The sequence below is a fragment of the Sinohyriopsis cumingii genome, chromosome 7 (genome assembly GCF_028554795.1).
Source record: "Sinohyriopsis cumingii isolate HCF-2022 chromosome 7, ASM2855479v2, whole genome shotgun sequence".
NCBI classification, from domain to species: Eukaryota; Metazoa; Mollusca; class Bivalvia; order Unionida; family Unionidae; genus Sinohyriopsis; species Sinohyriopsis cumingii.
The window spans coordinates 32,933,458-32,945,527 of record NC_142967.1 but is presented as its reverse complement, the minus strand read 5'-3'; the positions used below and the strand labels follow the sequence as shown (position 1 = coordinate 32,945,527).

Sequence of the window (12,070 nt, the reverse complement as noted above, 5' to 3'; positions counted from 1 at the left end):
TCCACACCTGGATGAAATCAACTGTTACTTACAGCGGTCAGTAGGTCAGAGTTTAAGAGTCTGGTAAGCAATTTTGAATGGTCCTGATGTTTTAGCAGACGAGTCATCGTTTGGCACGCTCGACGATAAAGGTAAACATTACTCTTGTAAAAGTGAAGTTTTTATTTTGTATTTTGTACACTGTCTTCATTACATTTCTTAAACAGATACAGTTTGATATAGTGTGTTATATTAGTCAAACTTCGGCACACTGTATTATGGTTTGTGAAAACTTTATAATTCGAAACTAAGTTTTGCATATTATTTTATACAATGTATTGATTATACTCTAAATACAGCGTTTTTGCACGCTAAAACACATAAAGTGGCGTACGTAACACGGCTGGAATTCCTGAAGATAACCTGTAACATGGTACAACAAGATTTTGTCTCTCGTAATTATCCTGACCACTGTTATTAGCTTGTCCAACTACTAACTGCAGAAGAGAACAAAGGCAAACGATAGCAGGATACCTATGACGCAATAAAGATTATGCGCTTATCAGCACGTAAACGGTGCGCGCGTGGTGTGATGTTACGATCCGCACAAAAACGGCACAGTGTTACCTCTCTTGGTTTTGATCATGGTCCAATCAAACTCAAGGATGAGTCATGTGACCATGACGCAAGGTAAATAAACTGAAAACGACAACAAAGTATTCTTGCCATTATTTGACGGGGAACTGCGTCACAGGTTGAGTCCCAACTACAGAAGACGGAATGGCTTCTACCCGCACAGGAGAACAGAGAGACGAACTGCAGGGTAAGAAATTACTGAGAAAAATGTGACATCAAAATCGCACGCAGATGAGAGTAATTGCTCATGCAGATGGAATGAATGAACTGGGTTATACGTCTTCGTCAACATAAAAAGTCGGTCAAACGTGTAAATATCTGGTTTTCATTGTTTCGTTTTGCCACCTTTTTTTCGAAAGTGAAAATGCAGTGTATGACGATAAAAGATTTTGGATGAATTTATGGAGCGTTATGGTTACACAAGTGTGTTATTTCACAGACTAGGCATTTCATGTAGCTTTATAAATTAGCATGGAAGTGGTATTTCCTTATGGCTGTTTTTGTCGGGATAATTAATGTGTTACAATTTTTGGCCTCAAACATTCCAAATAAAGAGTTTTAGAATACATGTACTGTATGTGTATACATAGTTAAACGCAATTTTTACTTAAGTTTTGAAATGTAACATCTTGCTGAAACTTGTAAGAAGATATTGTTAATTTGAAAATTACAACATATTCTTTAAAGTTTAATTGGGAATAATACTTTAGATAGATAATTTTATAATTAGTGGGGTGTGTGTGTGTGTGTGTTAAAAACAAATGGGACAGTGTTCGAATACTATTGCTCCTTGGCCCCCAGTTTGTCATGTTAAACAATTGAACATACTGTGCAAAGTTATCATACTTTAGGAGACTGAGTTGTGTAAAAACTGTGCTAGGATACATTTATCAGGCACTATCTAATTAAATCCATAAACAAGGAAATTCAAATGATTTAAATGGGACCCTTTTATTTGCCCATGATAACAAACATACTCATAAAAGAGCATTAACATGTCTTGCTTTTTGCACATACCCTCTCTTGTTTGAATCTGGAATGCATAATAACTTGATTATTAAAGAACCTTTAATTTAAGTTACCATGAAAATGTTAAAACAACTTTTTCATAGGTATATGAGTTATATGTCAGCATGAGGCAGACCTTCTTTGCAGAAATCAGTTTTATTTTTGCTTCATTTGAATAGGGAAATGCAAAACCATTACTGTGCACCACTCTTTTGAGAGTACTGTAGTATCACGTGGCAGATTTATTGTCTTTTTTGACCTAACAGTGTCAGTTTATAGAAAATATATTCAATATTGACATTGACCTTTTTACCTATATATTTTCTGTTGTATACCTTTAGAAATGTTTAATTATTTTCATCTTCTTTTGTAATACTACATATATACATTAGAAGGATTTATCTTCGTGATACTTTTTGTGGTGGTGAGGTAGAGGGACAATTTTACTGTTATGAAGTAGATGTAAGCTATTGTACTTCACAAGGCATTGACATTCGCACAGACACATGCATATGTATACCCTCAATGAATGTGAACCATTGTTTCTTCCTATATCCTAGGCGACAGCAGGGTTTTCAATAGATGTGTACCCTAGAGTTTTGATATGTGGAATTTAAAAATGATCCATTTTTGATGCACAGAAATTTTGACATGTAGGTTTTGGCTGGAACATCAATCTTAATTACCCATGATTTGTTTCCAGCTTAGTTTCTTACCAAGAGTATGCTGTCCATAACAAATTTAATGTAGGTGGCACTAATTGACATCTGCTTGATGATAGTCTAGATCTTGACGGCCAATACTATTGTACCGGTGGAAGATATACATGAACTGGGCAGAGCTAACAATTCACTGAACTCCGGATTCAACTGATGTAGGTTCGATTGTTTTGAGATTGCATTTGAAGTTTATGATTGAGGAAGAGGAAATAATTATTACACAAATGGACAGCCTTTTGATAAAATATCAGCATTGGTATGTTTGAACATCAAATTATAATCAACTAATCAAAACTGGAGCATATTATTATGGCAGCTTGCAAAGCTGGTTATCAATGGAAGTTGACCAATTTTAATTGTTTTATTGGCAAGTTGCTTTATTTAGCAGGATGTTTAAAAGTTCAGACTGATTTATGACTTCACTTGATTCATTTCTGATAAAATATCAGCATTTGCTTGATTGTGCTTTGAACTAGAATCAGTTAGACAAAATGGGAATTATATGGCTTCTTGCTTAGCCAGTTTTAGGCATGGGTTTGTTTTATTGGCGATTAATTTGTTTAAATCAACAAATGTTAGGATCTCAAAGGTTTTAATTTTATTCAGAAAAAATTGAATGGGCATAACACTCAGTGCATACATCTGAACTTTACGATCACAGTGGCACACTGAAGTATATTTTCTTTTCTGTCTGTGTCTTGGAAATGACCTTTTGGTGATGAATTTTTCTACTCTGAGACTCCAAATTAACAGAAAAATAGTGTCAGCTCTGAGGATTTTGAGAGTCAAATCTCTGAAATTTGGTCCAGAATTTAAGAAAGAGTGGAAAAGTGAACTGACAATTCTGTGATGTACATCTTTGATATTTGAATAATATTTAGACCTTCATAGTTGTATCGGTATATTTTTTGCATATAAAATGATTTGAGCAGTTGACAATAGAATATGTTCAAAAGTTGAAAATATAATAACATATAAAATAATCCTCTGTCTGTGCTAAGGTCGGTCATGAAAAATAGATGGTTGGCTGGCTGGAAACACCTTTTTTTCTCTAATTATGGTGCTCGTTACCTGATGCCAAAAACTGAAAGCCAAGCGATGTGATCAAGCTGTGGCATGCTGTTTGACCAAGAAACAGCCAATCAGAGTCTGGGCCTTATGGACTTGACTCTTTTATAACTAGATCTGGTGGTTAATCAGAAAATTAATCTGAACTTTTAACGTTCAGAGTCTTTTGTTAAATACAGTTGGTATTGTTTTGATTTAATGAATAATAAATGTTGAATTATAAATTGAACTGACATCAATTTAAGTTTGGCAGGATCAGTGAAATTTTGGCAGGATCAGTTAAAAAAACATGGTGATCCTGTGGATTGGGGAATAACATCATTTCATGACCTGCATATACATTAGTTGTACATTCTTTTTCTTGTCTTGTTTAGCTCTGGTGTTTGGCACACTTTATAAATCATGTTTTCCAGGAATTGTGCTACTTGGTGAGGGCAGGTGATGCATCTTGAAGAGTTCTACATTCTTGTGACATTTGTAGATATCTGTGACCTATATTTTATACCCAACTGACTAGATTGTATTTCTTGTTTAATTCTCATGCTCAGTTCATGATAGTATCATCATATTATATGATTTTATGTATCTGAGTACCCCGATGATACCACAACAGAAGATCACTGTGACCTACATGCATTTCACATTTTACTGGCTTGCATTAAGTTTTTGCATTCATCTCATAAAGAACTTGCTTTTTTGGCACTCTGCATACCCAGATTCATGAATCTTATTGGGTAATACGCCCTTAACACCAACTTAGGTCACTATGACCTATATAAATGACTTTGGTTAATTTCTTTGTTTTAAGTCAGTTTCTAAAGTTTTGTTCATGGTAGATTTATCATACTGGATCAGGGCTTCTAGTAACCTGAGCTTCCAGGTCAAGTACTTCTGAAATTCTCTGAGGAATGCATCTCCATAGTGCACTTCATTTTTTCCCCATGATGCTCACATATTATTTTTGGTCAGCCATGGCCTATCTTCAGGATAGCTAATATATCTAGACTTGGGTACAAAGGCATGGAGCCAGTTAGATTAAAATTTTATCCTTTTCTTATGTGATATCTTGAATGTATGCGTAACTACCTGCAATTGTAAAACAAATAAATGATATCCTTTGTTGTTTCTGTTGTTGTTGATGACGTATATGAATCATGAAATTAATCAAGACTCTCAGAATGTTAGTTGGACAACAGTCTTGTCAATAATAATAATGATGATGATGATGATGATAATTAATACTTCCATAAACGTGATTTAGGCTTAGGCACTACGGTAGAAGTAGACACTTTTTAAAACATTTGACTCATAAAAATGATTCAGCAGAATCTGTTTTTCTTTTTTCATGAAACAGATTGTGATGAAAATGATATTGATTCCAATAAAAGGAATAGCCAGACAAAAGTGAGAGCATAAGAGAAGAAAACAAAAAGAATTTAAACTCAATATGTATATTTAAAGCTGATCATTTTGAAGGACGCTGATATCAATGTCGGAGAAGCAGTTCTCATGGCTTAAAAAAGTGGAATCTGATGGTACATCATAAACAATTTGGGGGTGTTGAACGACTGCTGAAAGCAAAATCCTTTCACTTGAAATGGAAATAGAAGTTTGCATTTATCAGCCTTTAGCCCTTATGAATTTAAGCTGGATCAGTTGTTGAGGGTTGCCATGCTATGTAAACAAGTCATACAATGCAAAGCTCACACAATTGGTATGATAAATGATGACTGCAAAGTGCACAGTACCATACAGTTAAACTATGAATGAATAAATCAGAATAACGGAGGAATGTCCTTTACTTGAGGATTTTGATAACTTGTTTGGTCAAGGAACAGTAAAATGTTAGGAAACTAACTGATCTGAAAAGTTAGTTTGCAAAATAGTATACATTTTTGGGATAATTACTGAAATTTAGTTTCAGCCTTGTGTGATCTTGTGAGACTGAGAACTGAATCCACTTACTGTATGTGATCAAATAATGATCACATACTTTTTCAGTTTTCCTTTCTCTCCTCATCATGTAACTACTAAATATCTTGTTTATAAGAGGTCAGTCCAACTGCAGGCTGCAAACACCAAGATCTGCCATCACATAATTTGCCAGCAGATCTGGGTCTATGCAGTTTGTTAGGAGTAATCAGTAAAAATCCCCAAAAAACAGCATATACCTGATCAGCAGATGTATTATGCTACAGCGGATCAGGATCTTTGTTGTTTACTGTTTGACTCGACTTATAAGCAAAGTATAGATGGTCTGTTGAGAGCCCCATAGATGAATATATGCATCTGTATTAGTACCATGTCCTGACCATGAAAGATTGTGACTGACCTACATTTCACATTTTACTGGCTCAGGTTACATTTTCCATTCAGCTCCTGAACAAATAGGTTTTAACATCCTATATACATGCTTCTGTAACTTGATTCATGAAACTTGGTGAGTGAGTGCATCACTGTGACCAGCATTTCATGCTTCACTGACTGTTTAAAAGTTGTTTCATGTTTATTCTTGGGATCTGTTCATGCTAGAATGTAAAATTAGATGATTGTATGCATCTCTATTAGTACTACATCCATACCACAGCAGAATGTCGCTGTGACCATAATTTCACAGTCAGTGGCCTAGTGGTCTAAGTCACTTTTTTCTTACAGATCACTGACATCTCACCTCTGCATGGGTTTGAATCTCAGGCTTAGCCAGTGTGGGGATTGGAGAAAGCTTGATAGCTTCCTGTGTGCTAGTGGTTCTTGGGTTTTACATGGGTTCTTCCTCCACCAGATACTCTGACCACCATGTATACCGCATGATTGCATTGAAAAAGGGTGTTAAATCCATGACATTAAGATATCACTATTTACTAACTTCAGTTTTGCATCTATCTCATGACCATATATAATTTGGCATCCTGTATATTTATACTGTTACACCTGGTACACAAATGTTGCTTGGGTGCACCTTGATGTATACTATGCCTACATAGCAGAAGTAGGTCACTGTATCCTGTATTTTATGATCATCAACTTTGGTAAACTTGTGTATTTTAAGTTCATTTCTCAAACTCTGCTTATGCTAGAAACACCACACAAGATGATTGTATGCATCTCTCTTAGTATCACAGCCTTACTACCACAGAATGCCTATGAGACCTACATTTTACAGGTTTAATTTGTGTGCTTAGCTCATGACCGAATAGTTTAGCATGAAAATTAATGAGAGAATTTATCTTGGCGAGTACTATATTCTTATCATAAACCAAGAATAAATTCTTTTATATTGGAATATTTTAGTGAAGGGCTCAGTTTTACCTTGTTTTCTTAATGGATTGATACTTACATTTTATTGTTCAGTTGAACTTTTAAGTGTTAACACAGATACAGCAAAAATCTTTTTATATATGAAAACATAATTAAAATTACATTAACACAGTTCTGTTCATGGCTGTTGCAATTTCAGTTTAAGCTTATAGTCTTTTACATATGGTAAATGCCTCACTCTCCCTTAAAAACCTAGACATTTCCAAAACCATTATCTAACTCTCCATTGATCTATTTCTGCATATGTACATGTATATATCTGCATTCTGTCTCTTCCTTCCTTTCTACCACTGTCCATTGTGGTTAAAGCATCTGCTTCAGATGATGGAAGTCACAGGTTTGAACTCCAGCTGGTTCGTACCAAAGACTTATAAAAATGGTACTTACTAGTACCTGCCTTGGCTCAGCATTAAGAGGTTATTGTTAAGACTGGTCAGACTGGTTTCAGGATAATGCGACTGGATGGGACATCATGCTACATGTCTGCGGCATGATGCTCCAGTGCTAGACATCACTATAAACTACCACACTGCAGACATCGTAGTGATATGACTACAATTGTTAAAGCTACATTTAAAATCTAACGCACATGTACTTATTTCTTCCGCATCTGGATATCTATCTGCATGCTTTATGCACATTATCTTTTTTGATGACTAACATAATCGACATATAGTTTAAAGGTGAAAACAAAGATAAAATGAAAATGTGTCATGTATTGTAAAAAAAATTGCAATTTCTTTAAATATCCTGTACTTAGTCATGTTTTGGAGCAGGATCAAATACGGCCAGTATTGCAGTACTAAAAGTGTAAAATAACTTCAGACGACTTCTTTTCACAACACATGAACAGAATTTGATACAAGTTGAAAGAAAGCACCCTGACAGGAAGACAGATGATAATGTACATTATCAAATACAACCATCATTGCTAACAATAGAACAGCCTTTGTTGCTAAGAATAGAAAAAACTTGAAACAACTTTTCTCTGTAGCAACTGATAAGAATCATATCAGAATTATGCTTAAACCTCACCTAATCAAATATGGCCCCAGTTGCTCCCCAGATCTGACTTTTCAAGTACTTATTAAAAATTGATGACAGACAGTTCTGTAGAATGAATGCCTTTCATAACTGTAGCCTATATACCATCAAATATAGCCCCTATTACTAACAGTAGATAAGAAACTATTATGTGACATGTTTGCCAAAATCATTTAACAGAATTTGACCAGATTTGACAGAAAGTATCAATGCATGCATGAAGGCCTTTGAAATTGGTACAGTTGAAACATTTCTACCAGTAAAATATGTCCATCACTACTAAATACAGACAAGTTTTAAATAGCTGCTTCACAAAACTACTCAACTTAATTTGTCCAAATTTTATCAGAAAGCATTATCATATCTATGACTCACTTTTACACAGTGATGCCATTGTGCAATCAAATATGACCACCAGTTCAAATATTAGAAAACATTTAAGCAGCAGCTTTTGAAAAACTGCTGAAAAAATTGGACTATAGAAAAACAATGTCATGCAGTATTACTCAGTTAAACTCCTTCATATTTTCCCATACAAATACAGTAACCTATATTTATTATTCAGTAGAGGTAAAAATGCATTATCTAGACTACAGGCAGAAAAGTGACAAGAATCTTTTGGTCCTGAAGCAGTCTTTGTAATCTATGGAAGGGATTTCCAACTCCTCACTGACAGCCCTTAATGAAACATTCCAACACCCAACTAACAGCCCTTGACTAATTAAACCCTGAAGGCTTATGCCATTTTCACCTGAAATGCAAATAGGAAAAACATTTTGGGGGCTATTTATGAATACATGTACATCCTAATGTTGTTGTTGTTGTTGTGGGGTTTAACGCCATTTTTCAACACATGATAGGCTATACATGGCGGCCAGTATTAATGGTGGAGGAAGAACCCGGAAAAAACCACCGACCCACGAGGAGCTACTGGCAAGCTTTCTTACATACCCACATTGGCTGAATCCGAGACTCGAACTGCTGCAGACAGGTGAGATGGCAGTGATCCGTAACGGAGAGAGCTTTAGACCACTCGGCCACTCAGGGCCCCGTACATCCTAATACATCGTCTTCAAAGAGACTTCTGGTTAACCTAATGTCTAGTTGTGTTAGAAACGTCGTTTTTCATTGGTTATTTTGCTCACACTTGAGCAGAACCACTTTTTATTCCAAATGCTCAACTTGTCCTACTTTTTGCAAAGGTTCACCTGTCTGTGTGTAGTTCGGACCAATCTGCCTTACAACTGAGGCTTAAAAAAAGTGTCTAAAATCGGGGCACAAAATCGGATTACGAACACAGGCGAATTTTTGGTGGGAAAAAAATGGGGTCCAAAAAATTACATTTTTCCCTCTGTATTTTGTAGTGCAACATGGCTCTGACCCATTTCTCTCTCTCCCTCCCCCCCCCATTTGATTAATGTCCCATTTGAAGCTGGATGAAGGTACATGTACATGCAATTGCTGTATGAAAGATTTACAGAAAATAGTGATTCACAGCCTTGTATGGGTAGTGGCAGGATAACCTAATGAGAGGTTTTCTTTGAATATATAACTGCTGTCCTTGATGTTCCTTTATTTCAAAAGACAAGGTGTTTGATATCTGTGGGAGAAGCTAACTGGCAATATTATTAGCAAAAAAAAATCAGCTCTAATAATTTACTATTTTAGAAAGAAAATATGAAAATGATTTTAAAAAGTCTATATAGGTTGTGTGCACATGTTGCTTGGACTGCTTCAGTTATTACCAGAATGAAACCTCTTTCTATTACCAATGGCAAAGACTGTAACTGATATTTCAGTAATATTTACACTTTATTTCTCCCTCAAGTTCTTCCACATTTTATGGGGTGGACTGTTGTCCATCATCTGTTTTCCACCCATTAGAATGTGACATTCAATCATATTTGTGCGAGATTACACCTTTCTTAAACCAAAAATGTCTAGTACATTAAGATTGATTTTGCCATATGTGTTTTAATGGAGCATGGGGATGAAAATGAAGTAAAGATATGCAATTTAAAGGTATATGTAATCAGACACCCCCACCCCCACCCCCCGAGGATTGGCATGAAACTTTACACACATTGTCTCATGGATTAAAAAGCCCATCCTTTTTGAAAATCCTGTTATTGCTACTCCTGATGAACAATAGGTCATACAGATAGGAGTTTGTTTTTGAGAAGGTTTCTTACAGTGTGTAGCTGGTCCTAAATGAAATGGTGCCAATCACATATCTAATATGGCTTGTACGGCTACCAACTTGAAAGTCTTGTAACTACTCCAGAATGGATGGCTAGATCTGTGAACAATGGGCTTTTACTAAACAGACTTCTTATGATGTATATGTAGCTGGTACAAAAATGAAAATGGTACCACTCATATAGCCATTATTGCCATAACACTTCCATCTTGAAAATCTTGACACTGTTCCTCCTCGGTGATCACAGTCAGGGGTTTTAAGTAGACATGATGTCTAGTTGGTTGTAAATGAAAATGGTGCCAGTATGGCCACCACAATGGCCATCAGAAAAATCTTATTGCTACTTCTCCTGTATGGCTTGTCATGTCAGCATTGTGTTTGACAAAAAGAGCTGTGATGTCTGGTTTGGTCCTTAATGGAAAATGCTAAGCATCTAGTACCCAGTATGACATCCATGGCAGCCAGCTTTACAAATCTTGTTACTGTTAATCCTTCAGTACTGCAAGTCATATCAACATACAGTTTTCACTAAAAGACTTTTTATTATGTCTTCTTGGTTCTAAATAAAATGGTGCTGCTGACATTCAATATGACCTCCATGATGACTGTTACACGGAGGGAGTGAATGTCCCTCCGTATATAGTTTTCGTTATCTAGGGGTTGACCGCCCTCGATGTTATTGCCCGGTTCGAGTAAATAGAAATATAAGTGGTGAAACTTATAGGTGGAATAGATAGAAATCTGAGCAGGTATATAGAACAAACCAACACGAGCCCCCGTACATGTAAACAAACAATTTAATCAATTACATACAAACACTGTGAAAATTCATTACATCAGGAATGTACTCTGCTTTTAGAAATTTAACTTTCTCCGAAATACAAAGAAAACACAAATAGATTTAAATAAAATAGCCGGTCTGTTTACTGATAGATTTATTTCATCATAGGATCGAGTGGACAATCGAAGTCAATGTCTTGTACGATTTCATAACCTGCTCGTCCTCAGTCTCTTTTGCTTCCTCTGTCGCTGTTCAGACCCTTGGATCTCAGGATGATACTTTCTAACATCTGTCTCAGGATATTCTCAGAATACGTCGCAGGATTGCATCACAGGATTATACATCTCACTGCACTCTTCTCTATACTTCTCCATATAGGTCTCAGAATAACATCGCCTCATTCGTCCCATACGTCTCTGGAACTATTTTCTCCCTGTTAAATAAATATAAATAGAGACAACCTAAATTTCCCGTTATTTATGAAACGGTTAATTCTTCATTATTCTCCCTCGTTATCAGATTTCACTATCAGTGCTAAACAGACGCTAAGGCTATCAATCGACTCCACATGTCCTATAATGACCCTAGTTAGTCAAATGGCTAATTCGTTACGCCTTGACCTTACACATTAACACATACGCGAGGCCTGGGGTTCTGAGCCAGCCTCAATTTACACAGCGAATAAATAGGATACATCACATCAATCAATTACTAGATCATTTCAGTCAATACACACTTATTCTTAATCATACGTGAAATCTTCTAAATTCGGTGAATACACACAGATTCTTGTATTCATATTAACTAATATAATGTATTAAATTCTATGTACATAATTCTTATGCAAACAAGACGACAAATTCAAACAATTCGTCAAACTTATCTAAAGAAGATTAATGTACAACTTCCTATGCATAAACTCAACACAGTTATACTTCATAAAGCAAATTATAACACACAAATGTAGAAGAAAGATTCATGCAGATACAAATAACACGCCCTCTCATTTAACGTAACCAATCAGAATCAAATATCTCTGCCGCCCTTTTTCTAGAGGCGCCAAAGTCAGGGTCAACTTGACCTGGTAGTTTGAGTAACAGAGTTTCTGCGTTCTCTCAATTGTGACAACTTTACCATGAAAATGAAGTTTACCTTGTCCTTAATAGTCCGTCTGGCTGCTGTATAAACAAATGTTTAATTAGGAACAAAATTCTCCCTCTAAAGGACATTACCGTACACGGTAGTATGGCGATATGATACGCGCCTGTCTCATTAAATCTAATTAATGGTTGTCTGGTCTGAACTAATGTATTCTTG

The 12,070-nt window shown here is 35.8% G+C and overlaps 1 protein-coding gene across 1 annotated transcript in view; it reads left to right on the top strand.

Moving 5' to 3' along the window:
- The first annotated feature begins 644 nt into the window (after positions 1–644).
- Positions 645–12,070, top strand: part of LOC149794986 (BCL2/adenovirus E1B 19 kDa protein-interacting protein 3-like) — a 69,504-nt gene continuing 58,078 nt past the window's right edge. The window contains exon 1 of the mRNA XM_089964647.1: positions 645–802. Within this exon, the coding sequence (XP_089820773.1) occupies positions 760–802 (43 nt within the window). The 5' untranslated portion in view covers positions 645–759. The remainder of the gene's footprint in view (positions 803–12,070) is intronic.